General features: G+C 39.9%; 1 protein-coding gene across 1 annotated transcript in view; it reads right to left on the reverse strand.

The window, feature by feature from the left end:
- heatr1 (HEAT repeat containing 1) overlaps positions 1-18,539 on the reverse strand; it is a 103,539-nt gene that overhangs the window by 28,571 nt on the left and 56,429 nt on the right. The window contains exons 19-27 of the mRNA XM_073050569.1: positions 18,043-18,191; positions 16,656-16,830; positions 16,386-16,558; positions 13,872-14,042; positions 11,003-11,236; positions 7,907-8,038; positions 7,208-7,314; positions 6,322-6,474; positions 2,084-2,202 (exon numbers count right to left, since the gene is read on the reverse strand). Of these exons, the coding sequence (XP_072906670.1) occupies positions 2,084-2,202; positions 6,322-6,474; positions 7,208-7,314; positions 7,907-8,038; positions 11,003-11,236; positions 13,872-14,042; positions 16,386-16,558; positions 16,656-16,830; positions 18,043-18,191 (1,413 nt within the window). The remainder of the gene's footprint in view (positions 1-2,083; positions 2,203-6,321; positions 6,475-7,207; positions 7,315-7,906; positions 8,039-11,002; positions 11,237-13,871; positions 14,043-16,385; positions 16,559-16,655; positions 16,831-18,042; positions 18,192-18,539) is intronic.

Here is an 18,539-nt window from a genome sequence, read left to right on the forward strand (position 1 = left end):
TTATTAAATTAAGAATACTTACCACAGCGAATACTAATAAATGAGTATAGAACATTAACTGCATATGACATGAAACAAGGTGGCATTTCACACAAAATGAGTGGAGATCCACGGACCTCAATTTCAATGCCTCTTAACTTTGATCTGTTATGATCCCAGCCCCCTCCTTTGTGAGAATCGCCAGAGCCCTAGTGAAGGGGGTGTCAATGACCCAAAAGAAGAGAGAGATACGTGCGGTGTCCCTCGTTTCACGGCGAGGCAAAAGCTGGTGACTGTGGTCATTGTCTCGTGGAGACACCTTTGTGAATTGGGAACTGTACTACGTGTATACCCTCAGGGCAATGTGGGTGGAGAGACGGAGAGAGATTGCATCATCCCAACCTGATTGACATCTGAGACCCCGTGAGTTCAGATAAAAGAGGGGTTGTAAAGACAGCCCCCCCAGACGACACGCTAGAAATCCTGTGACAGCGTTTAATAGCGACAGCCGGTGGGGGGGTTCATGTGCGTCTTTTCCTTGCCTGGGATTGGCGACCTCACCACGAAAGAACGGCTTTAGCTACAGGAGAGGCCACAAGTGAATGGCCACCCCCCAACGAGACTCCGACGGATCGAACTCCTAAAGGTTGGAAAAAACCCGCCGGGTAACTGTTTCATTCAATCTCTATCTCTCTCTCTCTAACAAAAGTGCACCACCGTGACACCCCAAAAGACGGCAGCTAGTGGAATTGCAGTGAACACAAGAGACTTTTAGATATACAGCGGACAATATATACCTTACCTCTAGACAACGATAGAGCTTATTTCTTATTGATTATTACTATACCTGCGCTTTAGATTGAGTATTGACAACGTATGTTATCTGAATGTTTGTATTAACTTTACTTTTGTGCCCCTTTATAAATAAAAACGTTTAAAAATGGTACCATCAGACTTCAGCGGATCTCTCTATCTTTGCTGGTAAGTGATCCAGTTACGGGATACGTAACAGATCTAACAAAGCTCGACACCAGCATCTTATTTTCTGACTCTGCACATTGCAACCTTCACTATTCAATAATGAATTCAATAATTTCAAGAATTCAGCTATTCCAATTTTTTTGTGTCAAATACAGTAGATTCTGGTTAATTAGGCCATTGGTTAAGCAGGGCAGCCGCTTATTTGGGACAACTCAAAGAATAAAAGATAATTGAGAAAATAGCTAGGATTCCTTTTGTTTATTTGGGACACTATGGCACTTAACTGGGTCAGGAGAGTGTTGCTGAACAGTTTCTAACTAGCATCAGTTTTTAAAATAGCATCAGCCATGTGTATTGTGGGCCGACGGACGCCAACTCAAAAAGCAGAGATTTTTGATCATTTTATTTTTTAATTCTGTTTATTTAATCAAAAGAACACGGCAGCATACACTGGATGAATTCCTCCGTTGATAACTATTAGGAACTAATACACTATTTTATAGTTACACAGTAGCATTGGTCATGTTCTAATTTGCTCTGTATTTCATTGAAATACTTAATTTGTTGCACAATTAAATGGTAGTTTGGACTTTTTTTTAATATACCTTTTTAACCATTTCCATGAAACTTCAGCTAATTGGGACAGCCACTTAATTGGGCCAAAATGTACTAGTCCTGATGTGTTCCAATAAACTTGACTTGGTCAATTATATATCACAAGCTACAGACATGATTCACAAATGATTCTGACTTAATACCTTAATTGCTTAAAACTACAGTCAAGAAACAGCGCTTCAGATGACATCTATATTGATCTTTTTCCCCCACCTACACTCATCCTATTTGCCTGCATGTCTTTCCATACCTGTCTATTCAATTAAATACCTCTTAAATGTAGTGACTCCATCTAATTCTACCTCCTCTGGTGGTGCATTCTTGATATCACCCACTCTCTTTATTATAAAAAAAATCCTGCCCCTCAGTTCCCCTTTATTACTCTTTCCTCTCACCTTAAATTGATGCCTTCTCATTTTTGATGCCATTAACATGAGCTTTACCAGAATGAATTCAAGTTACAATGAAAGTGAAAATGTGAGAACATTGCAACAAAAATATTCCTTACCATTGCTTATCTTGGAACCATCAGGTGATAATTTCTGGCAGAGGTTCAGTAAGCAATTGAGGATCAGCTGTTTTGTGTACTCCAGGGTGCTCTGCTCAGACATCACAGGATCTAGAGACCTGAGTCATGGCAATGATTAACTGTTAGTTCGCAGTCATAATCGAAATACTTGGCTTTCTACTTTCATGAATACAAGTTCAAAACAACATATCATCTTCAAACTCTAAATAACCCTCAAACTCTTGTCAACAATGGCTTAACAATGTCAAAATCCCACACAAATTTGACAATGTAAATCTGACAAAAATATGCTGTTCTAAATAACCTACGGTAACCATTTTTCAATGTATGAGACTAGATCAAAGCTAAATGTCTGCAGGGGCTCTATTCAAGAGAACAGTGAACCTCTGAATTGGGCAATTTCTTGCAGATCTGAAGCTGATTCTCCAAATTCCTTAAAATGAAATCTCAACCCATTTACGACTGGGATAGACAGAAGGAAGGTATTCAAGGCTTCCTGGAGGTGTATTTGTCCATGAAACTATGTTCAGATTTTCCACTCTCAGGAGAAAAAACACCTGCCTCACTGAAGGCATGACGCATGTTACCATGTTTAATGGAATAAAGTCAGAACCCATCCAGCAGTTCTAAACCAGGGATCCAGAACAACAAAGTGCTGAGCAACAGCCAGGATTGCATTCCACAACTATCTATTACCTTAGTATCCAGCATATTGCTTAGCCCAATCAGTACCATCCAGCCATGGGACCAAATATGCCTTAAATGAGGAATGTAAGTAAAATGACATGCTAACCTGATGAAGCTACAACACAGATTTTTTTCCTCTTTTTTTAAGTCCCTGAATGAGAATGATTTGCTGCTGTCACTTTCTGGGTCTAAATTCCATCTGCCACCCCTCTCTTCAACATTCTGATTATAAACTGCTGCAGCCTTAGGTAACCTTCTTTGTGATTCTCAACACTAATTTGTCTTCTGCAAGCTAAAACCATCTTCATTCATATCCAAGTTCTCAACATCTATCAAAAGAGCAGGGTCCCAGAAAAGCAATCATGCACCATCACCTTCAGCCTCCCATCACCAAATTTATTTTGGAATTAGCCAGCTTGTTTTGGATCCCAAGTGCTTTATCCTTCTGAACTTACCTACCACACATGATCTTGTCAAGCTCTTAGGGACAACTCCTATTGCACTGCCTTCAACATTCTCATTCCCTCCTCAAAAATTCAATCAAATTAGTGAAGCTGGAATTTGCCATAAAATCAGTGAACACTACAGCACAAAAACAGGCCATTTGGCTCATACAGTCTCTGCTGAATAATTAATCTGCCTTGTGCCATTAATCTGCACTTGAACGATAGCCCTCCATAAATGACCCATCCATGTACCCATCCAAGTTTTTCTTAAGTGTTGAAATTGACCCTACTTGCGCTGGCAGCTCGTTCCACACTGTTACCAGTGAAGAAGTTCCCCTCACATGTTCCTCAAACTTTTCACCTTTCACCCTTAACCCAAGAACTCTAGTCGTAGTCTCACCCAACCTCAGTGGAAAAAAACCTGCTTGCATTTTCCCTAGAGATATCCCGCATAATTTTGTATACCTCCATCAAATCTCCCTTCAACATTTCATGTTCCAGTGAATAAAGTCCTAACCTATTCAACCTTTCTCTGTAACTCAGGTTCTCAAGTCCCGGCAACATCCTTATACATTTTCTCTGCATTCTTTCAATCTATTTACATCCTTCCTGTAGGGTAGGTGACCAAAGCTGCACGATACTCCAAATTAGGCCTCACCAACGTGTTACACAACTTCAACATAACATTACAACTCACGTACTCAATACTTTGATTTATGAAGGCCGAAGTGCCAAAAGTTTCCTTTACAACCCCGTCAACACCACTTTCAAGGAATTGTAGATCTGTATTCCCAGATCCCTTTGTTCTATTGCACTCCTCAGTGCCCATCTGCTCACTGAGTAAAACCTACCCCTGCAACTCACAGACTAAATGCTGGAGGAACTCAGCAGGCCAGGAAGCATTTATGGAAAAGGTCCATCTGAAGGGTCTTGGCCCGAAACGTTGACTATATTTTTTTCCGTAGATGCTGCCTGGCCGGCTGAGTTCCTCCAGCATTTAGTCTGAGTTGTTTGGATTTCCAGCACCTGCAGATTTTCTCATTTGTGACTAGAACACATATCCTGGTTGGTCATGCCAAAGTTCAGTAACTCACACTTGTCTGCATAAAATTCCAACTGCCACTTGGCAGCCCATTTTTCCCGCTGGTCCAGATCCCGCTGAAGCTTTGGTAATCTACACTGCTGTCCACTACACCTTCAATTTTGGCGTCACCCACAAATTTGCTGATCCAGTTTACCATATTATCACCCAGATTGTTGATACAGTTGACAAACAACAATTGACCCTACACCGATCCCTGTGCACACCACTAATCACAAGCCTCCAGAAAGAGAGGCAACTATCTACAACCACTCTCTGGCTTCTCTTGCAAGGTCTAATGCAATTTACTACCTCACCTTGATGCTAAGTCACTAAACCTTCTTGACCAACCTCCCATGCAAGACATCGTCAAAGGCCTTACTACCTTTCCCTTGCACAAAACTAAATTGACTACCACTGATAAAACCCTGCCTTTCCAAGATTTTTTCCAATAATTTTTCTTCCACTGATATAAGGCTCACTGGCCTGAAATTACCTGGCTTTTCTTGCTGCTCTTCTAAAATGAACAGAATTACTCAACCTCTATTTCTTCTGGGATTTCAGCTATGACTAATTAATATGCAGTAAGAATCGACATCAGGGCCCCAGCTATCTTCTTCCTTGCTTTGCTTGGCAATCTGGGATTGATCTCATCCAGCCACGAAGAATTATCAACACTTATCAATCCATGACATCCTTAATACTCGTATGCTCCAGGTTATCAATGTAATCCATGTAAACCCCCTCCAGAATGATCAAATTACAAGTCCTTTCTGCATGGTGAATGAAGATAAAGTATGCCTTTAGGAGCTCACCCCATCCCCGGAAGCCATAAACAGTACCCGCTCTGGACACTCAGGAGACACACTTTTCCTCCCCTACTCCTCTTAACCCTGATATACTTTGGAACACCATGTCAAGGGAAATGTAAACATTCCATAATTGTGACCGACTTCAAGAAATGAAACTAATGTGGCTACAGTAATTATACTGCTATCTGTCACAGGGAAAGTTATTGCTTCAGTTTTTTCTGTTACTAGTGGCTGTGAAGCATTTTTTTCCAAATTAGGCTCCCTACAGAAAGTCCATTTACACCTGCTTCACAACGGTCAGTGGAGCAACATAAAACCCAATCTTAATGCAGACTGGTGTCAAGAAACCAAATGCTTTTCTCAATCCTTCTCATCACAAAACTGTGCAACTCCTCCAATAGTGGAGAGCCTGCATGACAAACAACAAAAACTGGATGAAATATATACAGATAAGCAAATTCTCCACTGATGAATCAGAGAAAAATGCTTGCAGTCCTGTCACATCTCTTCTCATATTATTGTCATCTGATTCTGACCTCCAATCCTGAATAGCAGCAGTGGAAATTAAGAGAGCAGTGCAGATTAGTACTGGTGAATCATTCACTACAGGATACTCTTTGGTCTGCATTATCTTATAATGAGTGACTCAGCTTCTGTTGGTCCAAACTCTCTCCACCACCCACAAGTTAAAATGCATTGGAACATTGTCCATTTGCCTGAATGGGTGGAGCCCCAACATCACTGAAGAAACTCATTACCACTAATTCCCTCTATTACTGATGTGCTAAACCTGCATTCAGCATCATGTACTAGATTAATTGCAGCAATTCAAGCCTTCTTTGGCATAAAAAAACAGGCAAGGCAAGTTCTTAGACCACCCAGACAACATTTGTATGGAAGCCTACAATTATTGCTTTTTCTCCCTTCTTGATGATTCCAGGTTTTCCGATTCCACTATTTTACCAATGTGTATCCTCCCTGGCTTTTTATCAGACCTGCACCTACCCCTCCTGATCAAGTATATTAACAATAAACTTGTGCGCAGTCACAGAGCTACAATCAGGTACTGACCGTCTGGTTTACCCTGCTAGTGTCCAGGAGGACCGTAGCATCTTCACCAGTGGAACAGCTGACAACACAAGGAGCTCATTCAATTTCTTTATTCTCTGACACAGTAAATTCAGTACATACCTGGACAGGAGGCTGAAAAGGGTAGGAACCAATATCTGGGGATTTTTCAGTTTCTTCTTGTGTTGCAATAACTCCATGATGAGGGTTACTCTCTGCCAGTTAATGTTATCTGTTAAGGAAACAGGTTCCAAATTCTGCAGATCTTGGGGCTTCCTTTAAAATAAAAACACACAAAATGAAAGAACTCAAGATGACTTTTGAAGATATTGCAAAAGCTGCACTGTGGAGAATCCTATCCATCCCAATTAAATGAAGTCCAATTCTGATATTACTACCATCTCATTCTGAACAGCAGCAGTGGAAATTAAGGGGGCAGTGCAGGTAACCACTGCTTTTATTTATGAATGTGAAGCCCACTTGACTTTCATCAAGTTAATTACCAGGAAGCAACTCGCTCCAAGTGAGTTGCTATGACTCTGGGATCATGCCTTGCAGATTGTTATTATATTCACAGGTTTCAACAAAGCATATGAAAAAATAAGTCCTCCACTGGAGGAGTGGGGTGCTCACCTTTGAATACATAAAGTACAGTTGGGCCACATACTGCAATCCTACTGATTGCAGACTCTTTAAGGCCAATACATAAAAAAAGCGTTGCTTCCATTGCAGATTTTTCTTGGGAAGAGTTCAAAGATCTATTTCAGTAATTTGCCATCATTTCTTCAATTGGTAGCATTGCTACTTTGGAATTCTCTAGCTCACAGGGCTGCAGCTGACCAGTTGCCCAGTATAACAAAGAAATCAAGAGACATGTCCATGTGATGTGACGGAGAAGAGTAGAATTACCAAGGACACTGAAGGAGGCTCAAGGGCTGTATGTGTGAATGTCGTGGGAAGTGTTATCAATTCAGAGATACTCAAAAAGTTCCCTCATCTGGAAACATACCTTTGAAGTTGCATTTTTTTCCTTCTGGTCTGCTGAATGGTTGCACGACTTGGAGATTTTTCCAAGGGTCCCAGCTCCCGGGCAATTTGCTCTGCCTCAATTACAATCTGCAACAGACAAACCAGTAAAAGAATGATATCAAAATCATCATTTTGAACAGATCAAATTACATTTTATTTACAATTCGTAACCTAGAAGATACTGATAAACAACATCCAAAATCTAAATTAACAAAGAACAAAGCATATCATCCTGCACAAAACATATAGTGCTTCATCTGCTGGAGTTTAAATAGCCAACACCTTAAACAGAGTGAACTTTAGACCGAAGTTTAATTTGTTCACTTACATGACCATAATATATCTTGCAATATTATTTACAATAGTGGAGGACATTTCTTACAGTCCCGACAGGAAGATGATAGGAAATAAAGAAAAAAGCGTTATAACAGTGGTGTGCAGAAGAGCATCTCTGAATGCATAACATGCTGAATCTGGAAATCGATGGGCTCTACAGCAGCAAAAGACCATGAACATACACTCAGTGACCATTTTATTAGGTACAGGAAGTACCTAATAAAGTGACCATTACAACATTAAAATAATGTGCATAATCAAACCAGAGCAACAATATGTTACATAAGTCTTATTTTGCTTCAACACAACCAGAAAGAAGACACCTCCAAGCTGCCTTACTCACCGCCTTGAAAACACTGTTTATAGCTTGTGCACAAACTGGGTTTTTAGTCTGCACGAGCAAGTCGAATAGTACTCCCAGCAACCTCTGTTGTATCTTCACATCAGAGAGCGCTGCAAAGAAACTCTTTGTAATCTAAAGAGAGATGAAATGAAATTTTATAGTTAAAAGCAAATCTTGACATAAGGGCCACCGTGAAGTCATTGGCACTTAAAACCAAAGGGAAGAGAATTAGTTTAAGGTTCCCTCATTTTTCACTATGAAATTTAGAGTACTCAGCCTCAAAATTGGTGTTTAGTTTCAGGCCATTTTTTTTAAAAACAGTTCATTCTCTGCAGATGTAGCTGGCAAAGGCAGCATTTACTGTTCATTCCCAACCGTCTCTTTAATTCAGAGGGAAGGTTAAGGATCAAGGACAATGCTTAGATCACAGATTAAGGACAGCACAGTTCATTTCATGAAAGACATTAGTGATCCAAATGTGGTTTTACTACAATCCAGTAACTTCAAGGTCATTATTGACAGTAACTGCTTATTCCCGATTTATATAAATGACTTTAAAATGTTCGCATTTTCAGGATGTTATTCAAACTAATGGGCCCAGTTCAAAAGTTCAGATCTTTGACGACTGCAATTGCTGGAAATCTGAAATAAAAACAGAGACTGCAGAATGCTACATCTGAACAGTCACTGGCCTGAAATGTTACTTCATTTCGCTCCACACAGGTGTTTGACCTGCTAGTATTTCCAGCATTTTAGGTTTATTGTGATATTCCAGCAATTTAATCAGTATGCAGTCATTGTAAATTGTCCTGTGATTAGGCTAGGATTAAATAGATGGGCTGCTGGGCAGCGTGAGTCAAAGGGCTGGAAGGACCTTTTCCTCGCTGTATCTCAATAAATAAAATCTTCTTTTGCTTCAACAATGACCTTTAATTCCAACATATCAAACTTGGGGATGCTTTCTGTTGGCTAAATACGGTTTAATTCCACATGCAAATTCTTAGCAAGTCGAGCAGTCCATGATTGAATGCAGTTAAACTGTGACAACATTCAGGCAAATGCTGAGAAAAGGAAAACAAAGGTTGCATCGTGAAAGTGCTAACACCATGATCACCTGTAACATCAACACCGATATTTGAGTTTAATGGCATTGCTGAGGTCCCCACCTAGACAGGACACGCTAATATTTTGGTCACAAGAGCAACTCAGAAGCTAGGTATCCTGCAGTGTGTGACTCACTCCCGACACAAAAGACAGCAGGATGATTGAGTAGAGTCCATTTTCCTGGATGTCTGGCAACACCATCCAACCACCAATCTGACTCCACGACTGACACCCCATCCATCACTCTAAGCCAAGGGTTCCCAGTCTGGGGTCCACAGACCCCTTGCTTAATGGTATTGGTCAATGGCATAAAGAAAGGTTGGAAACTCATGCTCTTTCCCTCCATCACTAGCAGAGCAGATTTACAGTGTACACCATCAACAAAATACATTGCAATTACTCACCTAGACTATTCTGACATTACCTCTATCACCAAGGACAAGGGCAAAGAGGTACATAATTCCCTTCCAAGTCACATAATCTGGGACTGTATTGTCAGCCCTTCATCCTTTCTGGGTCAAACTCCTGGAAAATCCTCTCGAGCAGCAAGGTAGAATTACTTTCACGAGAAGGCCTGCAGCAGTTATCACCAACACCTCTCAGACAATTGGGATTGGTACAGTAATTTCTGGCCTTGTCAGTGAAGTCCAGATCACAAAAATTCCACTTTATGATGGAACTCCACTAAGGAATGGAATTCCATCATTGGACTTGTGGGCATATCACAATAGAAACCTATGTTTTCCCTCAATATTTGCAATGCAAAGTGACCACCGAGCACATCTACAAGGAGCACTGTTGCAGGAAAGCAGCATCCATCATCAGAAGACCATAAGATATAGGAGCAAAACTAGGCCACTTGGCCTATTGTCTGCTCTGCCATTTCATCATGGCTGAACCAATTTTCCCCTCAGCCTCAATCTTATGCCTTCTCCCCAAATCCCTTTATGTCCCAACCAAATCTAGAATCTAACAACCACTGCCTAAAATACACATAAAGACTTGGCCTCCACAACTGTCTGTGGCAAAGAATTCCACAGATTCACCACTCTCTGGCTAAAGAAATCCTCCTCCTTTCCTTTCTATAAGGGTGCACCTCTATTCTGAGGCGGCCTTTCTCCACTTGATAGATTTCAATGAGGTCACCCCTCATTCTTTTGAATTCCACTGAACACAGGCCCAAAGCCATCAAACGCTCTTCATTTGACAAGCTGTTCAATCTTTGAGTTGTTTTTGTGAATCTCCTTTGAACCCTCTCCAGTTGCAGCACATCTTTCCGAACGGACCCAAACCTGCTCACAATACTCCGTAAGGCCCCACCAGTGCTTTGTGAAGTTTGAATATTATATCCTCGCTTTTATAAGACCATAAGACATAGGAGCAGAATTAGGCCATTTGGCCCATCAAGTCTGCTCCACCATTCAATCATGACTGATCCTTTTCTCCCCCTCCTCAGCCTGGCCTTCTCCCCATAATCTTTGATGCCGTGGCCAATCAAGAACCTATCAATCTCTGCCTTAAATACACCCAATGACCTGGACTCTACAGCTGCCTGTGGTAACAAATTCCACAAATTCACCATCTCTAGCTAATAACATTTCTCCACATCTGTGTTTTAAATGGATGCCCCTCTGTCCTGAGGCTGTGCCCTCTTGTCCTTGACTCCCCCACCATGGAAAACATCCTTTCCACATCGACTGCCTATCACTCAACTTCACTCATCACTGAAGTTCCCGCAACCAACGGACTCACTTTCAAGGACATTTCATGTTGTCAATGCTCATTGTTTGTTCATTTATTATATTATTATTAATTTTCACTTTTGTACTTGCACAATTTGTCATCTGTTGGGTGTGGTCCTTCATTGATTCTATTATGGTTCTAGGAGTTACTGAATATGCCCACAAGAAAATGAATCTCAGGGTTGTAAATGGCGACAATACCGACAATACATATTTTGATAATAAATATACTTTGAATTTTAAAGAACACCTGTCCAAATGCAGTGGTTTGCAGTGCTGGCAAGCCTCTGTATACTTCCTTGGAATTATTCAAGGCACTGATGAAAAGATCCAGACTTTGTGAATTCTTTGCCAGTAAAGTTGCTGATTGCTCATTGTATTTTGAGAGAATCATGTGCAGTAGGAGGGCTTCATCCTTGAGGAAAGCATCAGGTTCCTTTCCTTGGAGTCTCTCCAGTAGGGGTAATAACCTGCATAATACGATCTGAAATGTAATTAAAATACTATGTGACAAAAATGTCAAGGTTAAACAATGGCCTGAATTTCAAGCAGTAATGGTGGCAAAGCTATCGACGTTCACTGTCATTACCTTATAAGAAATGGAATATAGGATTGAAGGAAAGCTGCTGTTTGCAATTTATTGACTAAGACAACTCCACTGCTCCGAAGAATGCTCCATGACGCCATTCTTACCTTCAGCCATAAAGCTCTATAATGAGTCAGCCTAACGCCGGGGAAGTGATGACCCCCTCCTGGTTGGTTGTTTAAGGTAACTTGTTTTTTATTTATTCTTCTTAATTCTAATATTGTATATCTGTGCACTTGAGATGCTACTGTGACATTGCAATTTCTTTTGTGATCAATAAAGTATATATCTATTGTTTCTCCATTGGTTGTGATTATCCAATAAAATCAAGGCTTGAAATGATGTGAATTTAAGTCACCCACAAACTAGTCCGACGACAAGGTACCCTGAAAACACTCGGCTATGCTGTAAAAGGTCAAAGTGAAGTTTTAAATATCATACAAAGTGAAATTTACTGAAATGGTCAACCAAAATTGTGTGAATGCCTTAAGATCTCTTGATAAAAATATTTCAAAACAGACTAAAAAACTATTAAAGTCTTTATTTTTCAGATTTACAATTATCTAGAGAACATTTCATAGTTTATTTAACATTCAAAAATGCCAACAAGATTATTTTTTTGTTCTTCTTTCTAATGTCTGAATGCAATTTTAAAATGTGAATTGGCTATTCAACCAGCCTAATTTTATTATGGGCTAGATGTCAGGGATCCCTGGTCACTTGATATGCTTTAAACATTCATGTCCCTACAATATCAGTGAAGGTTATTCAACTGAGATGACACAAACACTTGATAAATACACTATTGGAAACATGCTGCTATAGTGAGTCTGGTGCCAATTTTTAATGAACTGAGATCATGGACTTGGACATTACCAGTAGGTCTAGGCAACCTACTGGTGTCAGAATTTGATCACACTGAGCAAGTAATACTCATGGACCCAGGCTTCCCAAGGCTTCTGCAATACTTCACTCGGTAGCAAGCAGCACTTTGGGTGCAACTGGCATAACATTATAGTAGAATACTGCACTATAATCTGGATGATTTCTTTTTGGCCTCCAATGCTAACAAAGGGCTAGGGGGCACTTGGGAGAACTTGCTTCATTGTGGGAAGCCCTTAGGGAAGCAGGGTTGAAAGGTAAGGTCTGAAGCAGTGGAGGCTAGCTCAGTAAATATATTTAAGACAAGGCTGGATAGACTTTTGTATAGAAGGGGAATCAAGGGTTATGGGGAAAAGACAGGTGGGTGGAGATAAATCCAAGGCCAGATCAGCCATGATCTTATTGAATGGCGGAGCAGGCTTGACGGGCCTGATGGACTACTCCTGCTCCTATTTCCTATGTTCTTATGAACAGCCTCGATATGGAAGCATGAATTCCAGTACTTGAGATACACAGAGGGTCCTAGGGCATCTGGAGCATGACCCAAGATTGATGGTGTCAAAAAGCCTAAGCCCCAGGACCTGGAGTAGGTCAGCATCTATGGAGCAAAACAACCGTCAACGTCAGGACCGATTCATTCCACTGATTGAATAATGCAGAAGAAATGAAAACTGGTGAAAATAAAACTAAAGTTCTTATATCCTTTACATCCTCAAGAGTGAACAAACCATACTCTTGAAACTAACTTGGCCAAGGCTATACAGACTATCCTGGCTACCTGACAGGCCCTGAGCCAGTTTACTCCCAGTCATTTGAATGACAACAAGACTCACTCTATATAATCCAATGACAGGGCAGGTAATGAGACAGCCAAAGTGGATAGTGAAGGGAAGGAATGGGTGGAAACATCCGATGGCAAGTTACATCCCAGAATTAGGGAAACAACTGAAATTGGAGACAGGTGGTGAAAGACAAATAATCACAGGATAGAGATGAGGACATGCATTTCAGGAAGTGGGACCGAGATCTGTAGTAGAGGTAAGATACTGGTCACGGTGCCAGTGAGACAGTTGGGATTCACCCTATGGGAGATCAGCCCATATGTATAAATGGAAATGCAAGTAGGGAACTGTAGAAGCTAAATGTCCTTGCCCTACAATAATGGAAAGGCCAGCCAGCTGGAGAATATTTCCAGAGAAAAGGTATAGTTGTATGAGAACATTTGATGTGAAATTTTATCTCTGTTCATAAACTTAATCTGTCTGGGGATGATTAGATCAGTGTTTCTTAGTATGTGTCAGTGAATTGGACGAAGATTGCCTTATCTCCAATTGCAGATAGTTGCTTTGCTTAGTACAACCAGGGAGTGTGTGCACTTCAGCTAAGTGAGATGAAAGAGCCCTTACGCTAATGTCAAAATAAGCATGCTTCTGCTTAACCAATGAACAGATAGGAACAAGTGGCTCACACCAAACTGCTGGACTCAGAAGAGCTGAATTATCAGTGGATGGAGTTTTACCAGAGATCCTTTTGAGCTGTAGGTATGTACCTGCATTAATTCTAAAACTAATTACCCATCTGCTTAAAATCAATTAAAACAATTATCAATATGACAAGTACTCACACTATGCTAAATTTTAAAAAAACTCACCTCTCCATTCACTTGTTCAAATGCGCTCAGCAAATTACGTGTAACATACGATGGTTGACCTTGATCCCCAAAACACTGCAGAAAATTCTCGAGAGCTTGTGTCAGGTCTGTGTGCTGTGACCCTGCCAGTCTACTGGGTGTTAAAAGTTCTTCAAATAATGTGCCTAGTGCCTGGATAAACAAAACAATGGAGCAACAATCTATTAAGTCATCAGCTCTGGAACCAGCACAGGTTGCAACATGCGATTGCCACTGATATACCTAGAAACTAAGCTTAAATAACCATCAGACAGATCTCTTCAGGTCCTTTAAAAAGCAAGAGAAAAAGAAATCTCTGTGGAGAGAAAATGAAAGAGAAAAGACTTGTTTTCCTTAAATTTTATCTGAATCTGCGAAGTGTAGCACTCCAAGTTACAGCAAGTATTAGATTCAAGAGCAAAAAAATGGCAGGTGAAAAGCAAACAAAAAAAAATTAGAAGTAAAACAGATAATAGAAATACAGATTAGAACAGTCAGCATCTGCTCTGAAACATTAATGTGTTTTCTCGTCTCAGACGCTATCCAGCCTGCTATGGGTATTCCTGGGATTTTCAGTTTTAATGGACATTACATTTTGGGCACAGTCTAATTTTCAATTTACACTTTCTGCCACAAATGCAACATGTGAACAATGATCTTTTCTTGATGCAGGAATTACAAGAGGAGGAGGACATTTGGCATTGCATTTGGAAGTCACATTGCTTAATGTGCCTGACAAAGAAAGCTGTTAGAATTCCTAAGAACCTCTCAATTTAGCTGTTAATTTTCAAATCACCAACATGCAGATGATAATTTTGTATCATGAGCATGTATTCAAATTGGCAGGTTGGAAGCTCTAGTATTCATTTTATTTCTTACTTGGGTAACAGATGAATGTTTCTCATTAGTAGCACTGCCAAACATAAATATTAAAGAGACAGTAACAGTAAGGGAGATGAGGTTGAGTACAGGGCTACGGTGGGAAACTTTGTCACATGGTGTGAGCAGAATCATCTGCAGCTTAATGTGAAAAAGACTAAGGAGCTGGTGGTGGACCTGAGGAGGGCCAAGGCACCGGTGACTTCTGTTTCCATCCAAAGGGTCAGTGTGGACATGGTGGAGGATGGCAACTACCTGGGGATATGAATTGACAATAAACTGGACTGGTCAAAGAACACTGAGGCTGTCTACAAGAAGGGTCAGAGCCGTCTCTATTTCCTGAGGAGACTGAGGTCCTTTAACATCTGCCGGACGATGCTGAGGATGTTCTATAAGTCTGTGTTGGCCAGTGCTATCATGTTTGCTGTTGTGTGCTGGGGCAGCAGGCCGAGGGTAGCAGACACCAACAGAATCAACAAACTCATTCGTAAGGCCAGTGATGTTGTGGGGGTGGAACTGGACTCTCTGACAGTGGTGTCTGAAAAGAGGTTGCTGTCCAGGTTGCATGCCATCTTGGACAACGTCTCCCATCCACTCCATAATGTACTGGTTAGGCACAGGAGTACATTCAGCCAGAGACTCATTCCACTGAGATGCAACACTGAGCGTCATAGGAAGTCATTCCTGCCTGTGGTCATCAAACTTTACAAATCCTCCCTCGGAGTGTCAGACACTCTAAGCCAATAGGCTGGTCCTGGACTTATTTCCGCTTGGCATAATTTACTTATTATCATTTAATTATTTCTAGTTTTATTTTGCTATATTTCTACTCTATTCTTGGTTGGTGCAACTGTAACGAAACCCAATTTCCCTTGGGATCAATAATGTATGTCTGTCTGTCTACCAAGAGTCAAAAATAACTATTCAATAAATTAGTTGGATGACTGCTTGAGTGTTAAAATGTTGAGCAGCATAACTTTGGAAAGGTACAAAAACTTTGCAAAGCACAGATGAGAACTGTTGGAACAATACCTTTAAATAAACCAGTAGAAACAAATTAACCAAATTTAATCTCTAAAACAGGGGCTTCCAACCTTTTTTATGCCACAGACAACTACCATTAACCAAGGGGTCCATGGACTCCAGGTTGGGAACCCCAGCTCTTAAGAGATGATTTGATTCATGTTTCAATATCCACATGGAAACTAGTAAGAGTAGTGGGAATAAACTGAAGAATAAGCACAATAGGACGAAGGGACATGATCCAATAATTGGAATGAGATGACACAAGAGATGAAAATGTTTCGAACTTTGTTCTGCAATTAATGGTAGATCACATGTTACTTTAAGAACTGTAGGAATTTCTTTTTGCCAAAGATATTTAGGGACATCCTGCAAATAGGTGAGTTAGGCACAGATCAGACATAATCTCCGTCAAAATTTAGCAGGTATGTGGGCTAAGCTGCCTAACATTGCTCCAACTTTCAACTCTTATGGTCAATATATTATGCCACATCAGTGCAACATGACGAGTAGAGCTATACATAAATATAATAAATTAAAACCGTACAAAATTATATGTTTTAAAAACCGAGCAAATCCTTCACCTTTTCTTACCTGATTTAAATGCATAGGATCTGCAATGATTTCTTCTGCCATATTAGCAAGACTATTAATAACCACATCAAATCCAGATCCTGGTACTTTTGCTATTGTTTGTAGACAAGCAATTGCTGCCCGACGCACCTCTCTCACAGGGCTCCTCAGAGAAATGACTAAGGATACCACCACTAGGAAAAAACAAACACAATTCAGTAATATATTAGCATTAAAAAAAATTAAAATACCATTTCACTCAATAAATTAAATAGATTAGGAAATCAATACCTGGTGATGATAGAAATTGTGTTCCTGCATAATCAATTAGAGCACAACCCAAGTAAAGGGCTCGAGTCTGTAGAATAACACCGACTGTTCTATTCAGCTGGTTACTAAGGTTATAATTATAGGTCCACACTAGTGACAAGAACTTGAACAGATGACTGGGGTCATGCAGATGAGTCTGAAATAGCAATTTTCATCAAATAACAAGGAGCAGAGTTATAAAATCACATATATAATATATATTCAGTTGAAATCAGCTTTCCTTCCCTCTACATATAGTTACTGATTTACGTGAACCTCAAGATCAGTGGCCCAATTCAGAAAATTATCACATACAATCAAACCCAATTATTTGGTCTATTCCTTTTGTTTTAAACATTGGCAAATTGACCAGAAGCTTATGTGTTTCTTCAAGATTTCATATGGTTCGTAATCCTCCATACTTTATTATAAATGATATGAAAAAAAAACATGATTTAAACACAAAATAAATTCTGAAATATTTGCCAAAGATTTTGTTCAATACCTTAAGTTGATTTGTATTTCAAGTACATATAGTAGAATACACTGAGCAGATAACAACATTGGAAACTACATGATTGCACAAACCAATTAAGCTGTACTTTCAATGAAGGCAAATCCAAAGTTTTCATCTGAACTGAGCTTTAACTCCGCTTGTGTTCTTGCAGTACACAACAACTGCAAGAACGTAGTTTGTGTAATGAATACAAGGGAATGCTGGAAAACACAACTAAAAGTCACCATTTAATAATTTTTAGTGATTTTTGGGGTTAGCGCATTTAGCAAATAACTTTAACTGACTTCAACCACTAGCCTTCAGATTTAAATATAAACTGTGGATTAAATCTAAAATGCAACTTGGAACAATGGATTCCTAAGGACTGTGAACCAAGTCAATTGGGTGTATTTGGGTGTCTATAATATAGGTGTGAACAGGGAGATGTGTTGGTGGGAAGATCCAGGCATTTGAAACTGTTACATGCAATTCAAAGGAAGCATTGTAAATATGGATTTGTTTGAAACATCCTAAATTTTTCTTTGATTTTTAGCATATAAAATGTCCTGAAGTTGGATGAAGCAGACCTCTTGCTCTGACAGGGACAGGGACTCTCTTTCTCAACAGTGCAAAGGTTATCAGCTTATATGTGATATTTTATCAACAAGGAAGATGGCTTCTGATCTACCAGTACTTCTCTCCATTGACTTTGTCCATGCAACAACAATTAAGAGCATTCCAAATTGCTTTGCTTGGACATGCAAACTTAAGTAACCTTACCAGATCAGTATTAGAAAACATTGCATTTAACAATCTTGTCTGTGCATTACGGTAATGCCCCCTTCATGCCCATCTCAATAGTTAAATATTAACCTGAATCAGAAGCTGCAAGAGTATCCTGAAGCTTGCTACAAGGCTTCCCTCACTTGCACCACATATAATAAGATCAAACACATCAATGAGAAGATGAAGATAATCACAATTTTGCTCATCCAAACTTTCAGGGTTCCACCAAGAGAGATCTGAAAAGATAAGAAAGAAAGTGATCATGCAATGGAATGGAATGCAACTAAATCATCTGGAACACAGCAAAAAGAAACACTCTAAGGCATGGGAAAAGCAGCTGCATATGAGACTGAGGTAACAACAACTTGAACCCTTCTGAAACTGAAAAAATCCTCAATGGCTAAAAGTATACACCACAGGGCAAAAAAGCAAAATGCCAATAGCCAATAAGAGTCAAATATACTCATTGGCCCAGTTATTTCCAGTTATCCCTTCATTACTGTCAACTCTTATCAATTTGTATTGATGCACCATGGAAAGCATATCCAGATGCATAATTATTTGGTACAATAACTGCCCTGCAA

Source organism: Hemitrygon akajei, chromosome 7, assembly GCF_048418815.1.
Source record: "Hemitrygon akajei chromosome 7, sHemAka1.3, whole genome shotgun sequence".
Taxonomy (NCBI): Eukaryota; Metazoa; Chordata; class Chondrichthyes; order Myliobatiformes; family Dasyatidae; genus Hemitrygon; species Hemitrygon akajei.